Below are 15,047 nucleotides of genomic sequence, written 5' to 3'. Positions count from 1 at the left end.
CTGATTAAATAAAATACACTGTTCAGCTTTGACAGCCTAGCATACAGGAGCAGCCAGAGAGTGTTTGTTATTCAGTCTCAAGTATGGAAGAACGTTTCCGCAAATCATCCTGTCAGTCATAACAATGACTTAATATTTCATAACAATGACTTAATATCTCAGATCAATGACTTAATATCTCAGATCAATGACTTAATATCTCAGAACACATGAAACGTACGGTGTCGGATCAGCTGTTTGTGTCAGCGGTTTGTAGCAGAGACAACAGACTAAAGAAAATAAACCTGAGCTGGTCATTTCCATATTTCTTCTTACTTGAAAGACGTAGTGACTGCAGTCAGATCAATAATCAGCTCAGAGCTTGATTTTAGTTTTAGTGTTATATACTCGGGAAATGTTCCAACTGGGCTGAGAAAACAGGACAGATATTTATTACAAAGACTTTAGAGTTAGCTGGTCAGATAAAAAGCAATAACCAGGATGTGGTTGAGTAAGGAATCTCCAACAGTCCTGGAGCAACTGAGTTTGTCTCTGAGACATGCCACCAAGAAAGGAAATATTGGAAGAAGTGGAAGTTGTATTTGAGCCTAAAGTAATGACTTTATAATTCATGTACATTTTATCTCATGGACACTCTTTGACTTTTAAAAAGACACTGACTCTGTGATGCAGAGGAAACACAGACTTTCATACTGCTGTGTAACCCGGCTTCTTTTGCAGTACAGAAATGACTCAATATCTCTAAATAGTATTAAAGAAGTCATGTTTTGGTTTTGAAATACTTATAATGACTTTTGATGTTCTTTTTTATTTCTTGTTATCTGTTTATTGACAGCCAACACTGGCACGATGTCTTTTAGGCGTTTACTGTTATGTTAAGGTTTTACAGTCTGCAATACGACAGTTGGATGTCTGTCTGTTGTCTTTATTATGGCTGTTTTGTTAGCAGGAAGTTGAGATTTTATCGTAACTGTTGTCGGACGCTTTGTTTATTATGAAGTTTTAATTCTGTGTTAACTTTTGTTCCTCCTCTGTGTGTTCCCTCACAGATAATGAGACTGCAGTGTACACACTGATGCCAATGGTCATGGCCGACCAGCACAGGTGAGCATCAAACCAGACTGTCCAACAGTAGCAGTGTGTCAGTGCTGTTTGAGGTACAGTGTTATGTTTACCTGCTGTATCCAGCAGTAACACGCCTCATCATGTGTTCACACGTCTGTTCTGCAGAGCTGTCAGTGTTTTTGTCTTCAGGACAAACTCTTGGTTTGTTCATCCTGTCTCTGTTAAAGGTCGGTGTCAGAGCTGCTGCTCAACTCCAAGTTTGATGTGAACTACGCCTTCGGTCGGGTGAAGAGAAGTCTGCTGCACATCGCTGCCAAGTAAGAAGCTGTACACTCTGTGAACATTTAACCCTTGGAGCTCTGCAGTACAAATCTGTGCATACATTTGTGTTTTTGCTCATTGTGATGTATTTTCTTCTTCGTATCTTGTGTTTCATCTGCCTGAAATCTCTCAGTGGGTCAAATAAAAACAGTCCAGTGAGGTCTATGAACCTCGCTGTTGAATTCTCCAGATTTTCAGTGCTGCTATCTAGAGTGAAGTGTAAAAGAAAGTTTGTGGTAAACATGTTTACTAACTGGATATGGTATGTAAGTTGCGAGGTGAGGCCTCCATGGATCGGACTTGTTTGTCCAGCACATCCCACAGACGCTCAATTGGATTGAGATCTGGGGAATCTGGAGGCCAAGTCAACACCTTGAACTCGTCGTGTTCCTCAAACCATTCCTGAACCATGTCTGCAGTGTGGCAGGGCGCATCATCCTGCTGAGAGAGGCCACTGCCATTAGGGAATACTGTTTCCATGAAGGGGTGTACTTGGCACACGCACCTGGCCATCCACAATATATAAAAGAAAACATGCTTCATCAGACCAGGCCGCCTTCTTCCATCGCTCCGTGGTCCAGTTCTGATGCTCTGCAGCTACACAGCCCCATACACAACAAACTGTGATGCTCTGTGTGTTCTGACACCTTTCTATCAGAACCAGCAGTAACTGTTTCAGCAGTTATAGTGCATCAATGAGCCTTTGCCGGTTCACTCGGTTTTGACTGCTGCAGACCGGGAACACCCCACAAGAGCTGCAGGTCTGGAGACGCTCTGACACAGTCGGCCATCACAGTTTGGTCCTTGTCAAAGTCGCTCACATCCTCACGCTCGCCCATTTTTCCTGCTTCCAACACATCAACTTCGAGGACAAAGCGTACACTTGCTGCCTAACATATCCCCCCACAGACAGTGTTTGTTTAAGATTCTTATACTCTGCCTTTACTGTACAGGACGGTCCTGTTGTGCAACTCACAGTTTCACACTCTTCTCCAACTCGACTGAGAATCTTTTAAGATTGGTCCTATACCATAAATTCAAATTAATTGATATATTCGATTTATTTCCTAGCTGTAGTCGGCTCATATATAGCTATCTGAGGTGATTTTTTTGTGCATGCAGTCAGCTGTTGTCTCTGTTGCCTCTGCACAGCTGTGGATCAGTGGAGTGTCTGGTTCTGCTGCTGAAGAGAGGAGCTAACCCAAACTACCAGGACATCTCAGGCTGTACCCCTCTGCACCTCGCTGCCAGGAACGGGTACGACACTCATGATCTGATCTGTGTTTGTGTGCTGGTGATGTTTCAACATCCTAAGATGTCCACATAAAAGACATGTACTGTTATTTGCTCATTTGTAACTTGCTTCTTGTGTTGTTGGCGTATAATCTTGCACACAATGGTAACAAATCACATGTTTATTTACTAGGGCTGTGCAAAAATATCGATGCATCGAAGTATCGCAATATTTAATTTTTCACGATAATGTATCCATTTTCCCGACCCTCATATCGATACATTTAATGGATTTAAGACATCCTCATATTTCCCTCAAATTCCTGTGATCATAACGCCCTCTGCTCCTGTAGATGTCGCTGTAACGCTGGGAGGCTGGTTTCTTCCCTGCATCAGTCACTGCCGGCATTACTGCAGAAGAGCATGGGTGAAAAATCAAAGCAGACGATTAGATAATCAACCTGCGATCGCACTAACGAGACACCGTGCAGAGAACCCTTTTTATCCACACACCTGCAGCTCTGCTGTGACTGACGTGGTGTTACACAGCGGCATGTCCCTCTTCCTGTTTCTCCATCACAATATGTGTCTGCTCTGTTTGCATTATCACGAGTTACGTTGTACAAAGTAGCCCAACAAAGTTTTGCATTTTTCACCGTGACTCCGTTTTGTGAAGGAGGCTCGTCGATTTAAGAAAGATGATTTAAAATTATCCAAAGTCGATTTGAAACAACGAAATAACAAGGTCCATATTTAACAGGAGACAGGTGGGATGTACTCGCAGATGTCTCTCTCTGTATGCGTGTGTGTGTTTGTCTGACGAGCATGTAGAAGAAACAATACGAGCAATAAGAAACATGACAGAATTGGTCGGCAAATTAACCTGGGCAACCTGCCCAGGTGTTGTCTATGTATGTGTGTTTGTCTGAGGAGCATTTTTAAAGGCAACGGGTGCTGGAGGGGCACAGTGCGGATGGAAGATGTTCAGTAATTAATCAGTCGTGGATGAAGATGTCGGACAGATAAAATAAGAAACAATAATATACCTGGGCGACCTGTGTGTGGGAAACACTGTGACAATATGGCGGCCATATTAATTTCAGTTCAATGGCACATAAGGACACTTTTAATATGCACTTTGTTTTCATATGATGTTATGTTATTTTAGTTCCCTGTCTTTGTGACACAGAACACATTTTATTTTTATGTTGTGGCATAAACGTTTGAGTTTAGTGACACATTAAGAATATTTTTTCACTTATTTCATATAATGTTTAATATATAATATATAATGGCATCAATCTATTCAGTGTGTTCAGTGAAACTGCAATTCAAACATTGTTCTAAGAAATTATAATGGACATTTTGAATTAAATAGTTTTAATTCCACTTTTGAATTTTCAGTAAATCATGTAGAATATTGCAAAGTATCGCGATACGTATCGTAACGTGACCCAAGTATTGTGATACGTATCGTATCGTGACCAAGTATTGTGATACGTATCGTATCGTGACCCAAGTATTGTGATACGTATCGTAACGTGACCCAAGTATTGTGATACGTATCGTATCGTGACCCAAGTATTGCGATACGTATTGTATCGTGACCCAAGTATCACAATATGTATCGTATTGTGAGGTCCTTGCCAATACCTATTTTGTCAGTGCTTGATGAAACTGTAAAGGTTGTAGGCTACCTGTTATTTTCTCTGTTATCTCTGTCCCGTTTTCTACTGCTCATTTATTTCTAAGTCATTTTAGTTTCGTAGCTTTGTAGCCTTTTATCTTCCACGTCCATGCTTGCAGTTATTATTTTATAAGCACAATTTTTGTTCGTACTAGCTTATGTCAAAATAAACCCTGAACATTGCTCTTAAAATTGGTTACCTCCCTAACTGGCCTGTCGGTTAGTGAGCTACTTAATGAGTGAGCTGAGCTGGTTCCTCTCACACACTGAACACTGGATGATTCACTGGATCCATAAGTCTGATGTCTCTCTTTAAGTGCCTAATGTGTGTGTGTGTGTGTGTGTGTTGGTACTGATACTGAACAATCTGCTCCCTCAGACAGAAGAAGTGTATGGGCAGACTGCTGGAATATAACGCTGATGTCAACATCTGCAACAACGAGGGCCTGACTGCTGTGAGTGGACCGTAGGCCTCTGCTTCAAGCTTTATATTACTGATATTATAATGGTAGTGTTATCTGTATGACTGGTGGTTAATCATGTACCTCTGCTGCAGATCCACTGGCTGGCGGTGAATGGTAGGACAGAGCTCCTCCATGATCTGGTCCAGCATGTGTCCAACGTGGATGTGGAGGACGCCATGGGACAGACAGCGCTGCATGTGGCCTGTCAGAACGGACACAAAACTGTAAGCCTATTGATAATAATAAAATATAATAATTAAACTAATTTGCCCCCTTTGGTACAAGCATGTAGCCCAAAGTGCTTCACAGAAGGCTGTTGGCATCATTGGCATCAGCAAAGGTTTATGAATAACAGACCAGAGTTATCCTTTCAAAGATCTTTCCCCATGTAGACATCAAATCTTTTTTCTGTCGTGCAGTTTGTCAGTCAAATGTATTCCAGTATGAGATACGAAAGAATGTCATTTGTGCTCAGACGGTGTTGTGTCTGCTGGACAGTGGAGCTGACATCAACAGGCCAAACGTCTCTGGAGCCACGCCCCTTTACTTCGCCTGCAGGTGATGTCATCCTTAGATTGTTACTGTAATGTTGGAGGTGAACTATTCCACATCCCTTTACACTTTCTTTAAAGTGCACTAAAGGTATTTATAAACCTGGGACAGTTTTTTTAATACATATTTTGGGGTCTAAATGACTAAAAGGTAAAAAAAAAAAAGTGTAATACTTTCAGTAGATGTCTTCAGCAACTTCTCCAACATAATCCTTGATGGATCAAAGGTCGTCCACTAAAAGTTCTTGTTGTTTCCACTGACAGGCTCAGATTGTTATTCTAAGTGTGTGACAACATTACAGAAAGGATCCCTACAGAGAGAGACCTTTTTGTTACAGAGGAAGATGATTTTTTGGTCTGGTGTGTTTGCAGAGAGCGATGTCACGTCTGTTTGTGGTTAAAACAATCATCTTCCTCTGTAACAAAAAGGTCTATCTCTGTAGGGATCCTTTCTGTAATGTTGTCACACACTTAGAATAACAATCTGAGACAGACTTTGAGGATTATGTTACAGACATTCCAGCCGTTTTCGTGGCTGCTGGCTGAAGTAATCTAATCTACCAAGTAATCTAAATCAGAATATTAAAATAATCCAGGCTGTATAATTCTTAGATACCCTTGTAAAGCTTTGCATATTAAAGTGGCAGTATTGGATTATTATTATTATTAGGCCTTTACTTCAGTTGTATTTAGACTGGTGTTGTGTTTCTGCAGTCACGGCCAAAGAGACACTGCTCAGATCCTTCTCTCTCGAGGAGCCAAATACCTCGCTGACAAGAATGGAATCACCCCCCTGGATCTCTGTGTGCAGGTGAGTTTTTGTCACCTTCAAACTGAGTCTTTTAAATCATGTTGAACTCGTTTGGTTACTGTCCCTGCTGTGTGTGCGTTCAGGGTGGATACGGGGAAACCTGTGAGATCCTCATCCAGCATCACGGCAGACTGTTCCAAACCCTCATCCAGATGACACAGAACGATGATATCAAAGAGAACATGGTATGACCATGTCTTCAACATCTTTGAAACCCTTTGATTCTGTTTCAGTGCTGTCATTATTATTTCACATTTAAACTGAACATGTTGAGGAAACTTTCGACCACATTAAGAGATTTGTGATTCATATAAAAAAGAATATATTTAATCTTTAAGATAGATTCCAAAGTTTGTCCAAATAATCAAGCAATATGACATGACAGAGAGTGTTATACTGAATATGATCACTGCTGTGAGTCGCTCGTAGGCACAAGTTATACAAACGACAAATAGTAGTAAACAGTAACGATCAACAACAGATTATTTTTTGCTCCACCAACCAAACTAGTTCCACAACTCAACTGAAACTGGACTTTTGTTGCCAAGCAACCCAAACACTCTCCTGCGCTCTGTCTCAGGTGACCACAGATCAGCTGTTTTTATCATGAACATTTAATCTGTTTGTTTTAATTTATCATCAAGCAGTAAAAGAAGAGTCTGCTGTGTGACTCAGAGGTGCCAGCTTGATCAATCTAAACCAACACACTCTGCTGTAGTGTGCGTTAACAGCATTCAGAACACCTGGCTGAGGCGGAGTGATACACAGAGTGAAAAGTCCCAGTGATGATGTATCATCACTCACGGAATGCCTCTTGTCTAATCAGATTACTTGGTCGGAACGAACTGATGTATAATGTGTGTTGTCATTTTGTACATAATTAGGTTTTAGTTAACGGTCCCCTCTTGTCGTTTTATTGCTGTGAATGAACCTCTCATTATCCATAAATGAGTTCAGATGTTTGTAAGTGTCAACATGCTCGATTTAAAACCTGCCTAAGAAGTGGAGATGCACTGATGCATGTGAGCTGTCGACTCTTCAGAAATGCAGAAAATTGCTTCAACAAAGGGAATACGTTTTTCAAACCTTACTTATTTACATGTCACAGTTTATAAATACAGTGTTTTTACCCTTTATTCCAAACTACTCTTATGACCCCCACCTTAAAGGCGACACAGCGTAGCTTGGCAGTGCAGCTGCACATTTGGAGACAGCATGGTCCCTGCTGAGACGACAGAGAAAACAGAAATAATTTCACCATGACTGGAAAATCAGGTCTAATTCAGAATGAATATGCTGTTTACATGACTTGTATCACCCACGGGAAATTGGCATATAATAGTGAAAAAAACTTTATGTATCCACTGACATAGCGTTATTCTTGAAATACAAATGTTTAAATAAAAATTGTACCTGTAAAATTAAAGGTCTAACCCACCTGAATGTGGAGAATAGGAAGACATGGCTCAAGGGTTCGAGGCCCGTTTGTTAATCTCCCTAAAGAAATTTAAAACCACATTTTAAGAGAAATTATAATAAAATACCTTAAAATACATTTTCTTTTCATTCTTTTTTAATTTTTAAATGACCAGAAACACAGAGGTCCTCGCTTGGTATGTGCAGCGTGATGGTCCACTGTTGGTAATATAAACCTGTGTGTGTGTGTGTGTGTGTGTGTGTGTGTGTGTGTGTAGCTCAGGCAGGTTCTGGAGCATGTCTCTCAGCAGAGCGACAGTCACTATCAGAGGATCTTGACCAGTCTGGCTGAAGTAGCGACCACCAACGGACACAAGCTGCTCAGGTATTCCTCTACATCTCTGCTTTGACCATTAGCGTCTGGTGTTTACAGAAAATGTTTTTCATTATCATCAAAACTGAAATCTGCCCTGTTCCAGTTTTAATTGTTCTGACTCATATTTTAATAGGCAGGAATTATTTAACATTTTGGGAAATACACTTTTTCTCTCTGTGGTTAGCTTAGCATGAAACCTGTCTCTAACCAAAGCTCACCTACATGTTTCATCAATTGCCAAACTAATTATTTATTAGCCTTTTAGCAGATTTTGGGGACGGAGTTCAGAGCGTAAAAATCTAATCTTAAGATTTAGAGACTCAGATTTGTAAAAAAAAAGCGATGCAAAACGTGCAGATATGACGAGTTGCTTTCTCAGCTTTTGTAAGACTGATAACATGTCGTATCATTGTGACGATGATGAAATGAGGGGAGCAGTTTTCCCCGTTTTAAGGATAATTCCTTGAAGAGAACAACAGCATGTCAGAGGAACGATCGGCCCTGAGAAGAGAAGAAGGTTTAGAGATGTTTTGAATGAAGCCAGTCTCCCTGTATTCTGTGCACACAACGATCACAAACATTTGTATATCATCCTACACAGCCTCCGTCCTATACGTGTCAGTATGTTTCTTTCGATCTGGTTTCTTTACAAATTGTTTATTAAATACTGTTACGATGTGTCTCACAGTCTCTTCTCTTCCCCCTGTCCCTCCTCAGCCTGTCCAGCAGTTATGAAGCACAGATGAAGAGTCTGCTGAGAATTGTTCGTATTTTCTGCCACGTGTTCCGCCTCGGGCCTTCATCACCCAGCAACGGCAACGACATGGGCTACAACGGCAACAAGACGCCGCGCAGCCAGGTCTTCAAGGTAAGTTTTAAAGAAACACTGTGGACGCTGCTGTGAAAGAAGTAGTTTATAGTCTGTGTTATTTATTTATTAGATTAAAATACAAACAAAAAATTCATCTTTCAACTCAAATCAAATTACACATGAAAACCAGGCGGTGAATTGGTCAGTCTGGTCATGTGATACATATAATGATACAGAGGTGTGTGTTAGGCAATATATTGTGATTTCAAATGTTGAGAACACACCATCATGTGCATAAAATCAGAATAAAATATTCACTCAGAATAATTGAGCTGCATTTATAATTAGTATTTATTCCTTCTTGTGCAGTCTGCTAATAATGAACATAAAGCCATATCAGTAAGATAAAAACAGAATAAAATCTTTGCATGTAAACTATTAAACGATTAATACAGTGCTTTTGAAAATCAATATCATATCAGTATCACAAAACATAATATTTCCATACTTAGGCAAACCAATATCTTCTCCCAGCGCTCAGTTAATGAAAACTGATGATCGCCAATAATACTTTTTAAATCATGACCTTTGAACTCCTGCAGTATAAATATATCTGCAACTACCTACGTTGGTATTTTTGCTTACTGTGATGTTATTTCTTGGAGTATCTTTGAATGCTTCATGTACCTAAAATGTGTACAACCTAAGCTAACAGTAATCTCAGTGAACCTTAGCGATTTATAAAAGTATATAAAAGTAAGTGTGCTGAAAGTCACATAGATTTTCTTTAAATTCAGCTCATAAAACACAAAATACATGATTTATTTATTAATATGTAAAGTATTTTTGATTTATGTGCAAAGGTGTTTTTGTAGTTAATGTAAGTTTTACAAGTAATCCTTTGGCTATTAGACTTATTATTTTAGATCATATAAAAAATGATTATTCAAACAATGATCTCCCACAGCAGCTCACTTCCTCCTCCTGCGTCATTTTTATCGCATTTCACGCAGTATGTAACTTAGCGTGATGAAGTCATCAACAAATGTACAACCTGTATATACGAAGAACTGAATCCTCAGCTTATTATTGTAAAAAGAATAAAGGCTCTAGTTTTTATAGTTTTAATATAGATTTTTCTTTAAACAGGATCATGTAAAAAAAAAACAATCTCATGTTGTGATAATGTGGCTGCTTGATTTTTTTTACCTTGCAAACTTATCTTAATAACATAAATCATAAATAAACGTCCAAAAGACAGGAGTGTCTTGAGTTTAGGAGCTACTATAGTTTTTTATTTTAGATCCGTTTAAACAATATGAAATAAAGAACAGGCTGGGCAGATGGTTCTTTCTAAATTCTGAGATATTTGTTAAGAAAAATACGCACAGCAGAGAAACGTAAATGTCAATATGTATGCATGACCCCCTCCAGAGAGATAATAAGTATTGATTCCATTGGTTGCAGATGTATGTGACACCGAAGGAGGTTAAGATGGTCCAAAAAGACGACTGTCCCTGGACAGGTTCTGCTGTCCTAGATGTGAGCTAATGGACATTTCTATCACTTGCAGTAAATCATAAATTCTGAATGTCAAGTACAGACGGGTGACAGGGGAGGAAACAGTGTAGTCTCAGCCCCTGCAGTGAGGGGATCCTGAGGCTCTGTTATAATCTCAAACAGGGGGGATTTTTTAACATGTGCTACAAATAGACAGCACTCTTCATCACCATCATCAAAACAACACTTTGAACAATCATTTTCTATCCTCCACCAGAGCTCACAGACTTGTAAAACGAGGGAACGTTGAAGCTATTTCTGCTTTTTTTCCTTTAATGTGTCACCTGTCTGTACATAGACATGTTGGGATCTGGGAAGTATGATCTGTGGAACCTCTCTGCAATCTCTGAATCTGCTTTGCTTATTGTTGGGAGGGGCTTTAACTGTAACCTCCCACTGAATGATATGTAATAACATATAATGCGGGGTTTGTCGATATGAACAACTCTTTTATAAATGTACCTGGGACTGTTTATTGTAACTGAGATATACAATATGTAATGGTACTGCTGTCTCTTCTGACATCCACTACAGCATGTTTAGCTTTGTAAATTTGGGCTGCAACTAACAATTATTTTCATTTTCAATTAATCTGCTGATTATTTTTTTGTCAAATTCCTTCTTTTGTCCAACCAACAGTTCAGAACGACTCTTCGTTTACTGTCAAAGAAAAAGCAGCAAATCCACATAAAAGGAGCTGGAACCAGAAACATACCTGCTTGAATAATTCACTGAAACGATAAATGGATTACCAACAGGCTGTAATTGGCAATTCTTTTTTCTTTTGACAGACTAATTGACTCATTGATTAATCGTTCCATACCTTTCAGAATGGCGAGGCAGAATAACGGCGTACCAGCCTTGTCTTTAACAAGCTGTGTAAAAGGTTGATTTAAATGTTATGGAGAAATTCTGCAGAATGTATTTCAATACAACCCAATCCCTAAATTCATCATCCTTTAGGTTTTGGGATTTCCTGATTTGCACGAACACTCTCTAACACTACTTTGATCTTAAAGAGGAAGAATTAGCTGTTATTAACGTTCTATCAGTGACAAATGGTTGCACTTTTATTTGCTCACATTGACAAAGACTTGAAACTAGAGATTGAGAACATAAACTCATTATGAATATTTTTACTGAAGTGATAAATCAAGAGAGAAGTAGGCTCATAGACTTCTATACAATCACACTTCTGTTTGCAACCAGTGGAGTCGCCCCCTGCTGGACATTAGAAAGACGGCAGGTTTAAGACACGTCTGCGTTCACTTTCAGACCTAAATGGCTCCGTTTAAATCTTATCAACAGTCTGCTTCCTCTGCTGAGTACTGTGTAGATGAAGAGCTGTCAAAGGGACTAACGCTCCAATGAACTATAGAATGTTGATGTTGTGCATAGAAATAACGACGGTGTTTGCCTGAAAAAGACATTGCTGTTGCCCTGACAGCCAGGGTCAGCCCTACACAGGGGTCTGTATGTGACTGAGTCACTGACTGACTGACTGACTGAGTGACGGTAAACTCAGAGCCGTAGAGAGAGAGAGAGTTGCGACATTGCAATGGCAGATCATGGAGCATATTGGACCTCTACTGACGAGGTCTGACGACTCTCTGTCCATACCACTCTGGATACTTTGTTCAGGGAGTAGGCGGGGCTGCTCCTCAGCTGTCCTCTCCTACGTCTGCAGCACTCACCTGCTTTCAAACACGTTGCCATTGGCCTCATAAGGACAGTTCTTGTAACACATTGCCCACAAAAGTGCACATTGACCTGATGCGTCAGCCACATATGAGGTTTTGACCTCGTTTTGTTTAATTCAATTTAAATTTTTCACTGTTAGGAGCTCTACAAACCAAATTTCATTTACCTTTACTGTATTAATGTGGAGGCAAAATGAATATAAGATATGTTAAAATCTGGCTAAAAGAAGATCAGCTCTATGTTGCTAGTTAAAGGAAAGACAGGAAATATGTTTTCTTAATTTGGATGAATCATCTCTGTAAAGGCAAAATTCTGGACTGCTGAAATTTAAAGACATAATAATGATATGATATAATTCAATATGATTCAGTATGATACAATAGGATACGATAAAATAAGAATTGATACAATATGATGATATTTGATGCTGTTTGATGTGATGATACAATACAATTCAATACCATATGATAGAATTCAATAAGATACCATGCAATCTGATACAATACGATACAATACAATGCGGTATCATTAGATACAATGTGATACAATTCAATCTGATATGATAGAATACGATGCAATTCAATATGATTCAATACAATACGATACGATTCAATATGATACAATATGATACGATACAATACGGTACAATTAAATAAGATACAATACGACACGATACAATACGGTAGGATTTAATAAAATACAATACGATATGATACGATATGATACGATACAATACGGTACAATTTAATAAGATACAATACAATATGATGCGATAGAATATGATACATACGATTCAATACAATACAGTACGATACGATACGATGCGATATGAAATGATTCAATTTGATATGATATGATGCAATTCATGCTGTCAAAATTAACATGTTAATTGTTGCGATTAATTTGAAATAATTAACTCGTAAAAGAAATAAATAACCCAATTAACGCAGCTGTGTTCACTTCCTGTGGCAATTCCTGTGAGTGTTGCTAATTTAGCGACAATGGGCCGGGGCGGGGCTGGCCTGGGGCAGCGGGCAGGAAGAGGACAGCAGCCAATCCGGCAGCTCACTCGTCGCAGCAGTGCTGTGACAACCGCCGCACCGAACCATCCTGGTTAAAGATTGTTAAGGACAATGACGGTTTTAAATACAACTGGCACTTATAGGCCTGGGTTTTGTTATTGTTTCTTTTAGTACATATAAGAAATCTGCCTTTCAAGCTGACAGTCAATTTTGAGGGTTTTATTGGAAATCTGTGTTTCACAGGAGAGAATCTAAAGTTAAAAAGATGCTACTAAACAATAGTGTTTTAACTTAAATATATTTCTTTTGTGTTGATTCTACATAAATTTTACATTTAAATATCCATTAATACAGGCTTCAGTCTTAAGAGAGAAGCGATTAATCGCGATTAATCACAGCAAATTGTGCGATTAGTTAATTTTTTTTAATCGATCAACAGCCCTACATACAATACAAACCAAAACAATATGATTCAATGCAAAATGATACGATACGATTTAATACAATACAATATGATACAATACGATACAATATGATTTAATACAACACGATGCGATACAATATGATTTAATACGATACAATACGATACGATACGATACAATACAATACGATACAATACGATTTAATAAAATATGATACAATACAATATGATACGATACGATACAATACAATATGATACGATAGAAGACAATACGATACAATAAGATACGATTTAATACGATACGATACAATACGATTTAATACAATATGATACGATATGATACGATGTAATACGATTTAATACGATTTAATACCATACAACAGGATTTAATACAATATGTTACAATACAATATGATACAATACGATACAATACAATATGATACGATACAATACGACACGATACAATACAATACAATTTAATACGATACGATACGATTTAATACAATACGATACAATACAATACAATACAATTTAATACGATACGATACAATTTAATACAATACGATACGATTTAATACAATACGATACAATACAATACAATACAATTTAATACGATACGATACAATTTAATACAATACGATACGATTTAATACAATACGATACAATACAATACAATACAATTTAATACGATACGATACAATTTAATACAATACGATACGATACGATTTAATACAATACGATACGATACGATTTAATACAATATGATACAATACAATACAATACAATTTAATACGATACGATACAATTTAATACAATACGATACGATTTAATACAATACGATACGATACGATACAATACAATTTAATATGATACGATATGATACGATACGATTTAATACAATATGATACAATACAATACAATACAATTTAATACGATACGATACAATTTAATACAATACGATACGATTTAATACAATACGATACGATACGATACAATACAATTTAATATGATACGATATGATAGGATACGATTTAATACAATATGATACAATACAATACAATACAATTTAATACGATACGATACAATTTAATACAATACGATACGATTTAATACAATACGATACGATACGATACAATACAATTTAATATGATACGATATGATAGGATACGATTTAATACAATACGATACGATACAATTTAATACGATACGATACGATTTAATACAATACGATACAATACAATACAATACAATTTAATACGATACGATACAATTTAATACAATACGATACGATTTAATACAATACGATACAATACAATACAATACAATTTAATACGATACGATACAATTTAATACAATACGATACGATACGATTTAATACAATACGATACGATACGATTTAATACGATACGATACGATTTAATACAATATGATACAATACAATACAATACAATTTAATATGATACGATATGATAGGATACGATTTAATACAATACGATACGATACAATTTAATACAATACGATACGATTTAATACAATACGATACGATACGATACAATACAATTTAATATGATACGATATGATAGGATACGATTTAATACAATACGATAC

At 37.6% G+C, this 15,047-nt stretch overlaps 1 protein-coding gene across 2 annotated transcripts in view; it reads left to right on the top strand.

Annotated features, from left to right (window-relative positions):
• The window catches only part of hace1 (HECT domain and ankyrin repeat containing E3 ubiquitin protein ligase 1), a 35,675-nt gene that overhangs the window by 395 nt on the left and 20,233 nt on the right, over positions 1-15,047 (top strand). Inside the window, exons 2-12 of one of the 2 annotated variants that reach the window (XM_069656251.1) lie at positions 1,050-1,104; positions 1,293-1,382; positions 2,539-2,643; positions 4,686-4,761; positions 4,863-4,994; positions 5,246-5,328; positions 6,036-6,132; positions 6,216-6,317; positions 7,827-7,933; positions 8,642-8,792; positions 10,203-10,277. In XM_069656251.1, coding sequence (XP_069512352.1) covers positions 1,050-1,104; positions 1,293-1,382; positions 2,539-2,643; positions 4,686-4,761; positions 4,863-4,994; positions 5,246-5,328; positions 6,036-6,132; positions 6,216-6,317; positions 7,827-7,933; positions 8,642-8,792; positions 10,203-10,277 — 1,073 coding nt within the window. The remainder of the gene's footprint in view (positions 1-1,049; positions 1,105-1,292; positions 1,383-2,538; positions 2,644-4,685; positions 4,762-4,862; positions 4,995-5,245; positions 5,329-6,035; positions 6,133-6,215; positions 6,318-7,826; positions 7,934-8,641; positions 8,793-10,202; positions 10,278-15,047) is intronic. The other variant, XM_069656252.1, reaches the window with a different exon arrangement.

This window comes from Semicossyphus pulcher, unplaced genomic scaffold (assembly GCF_022749685.1).
Source record: "Semicossyphus pulcher isolate SPU_LCO1_2020_fin unplaced genomic scaffold, fSemPul1.0.p SCAF_9, whole genome shotgun sequence".
In the NCBI taxonomy this organism is placed as follows: domain Eukaryota; kingdom Metazoa; phylum Chordata; class Actinopteri; order Labriformes; family Labridae; genus Semicossyphus; species Semicossyphus pulcher.
This window is presented reverse-complemented; position numbering and strand designations above follow the sequence as displayed.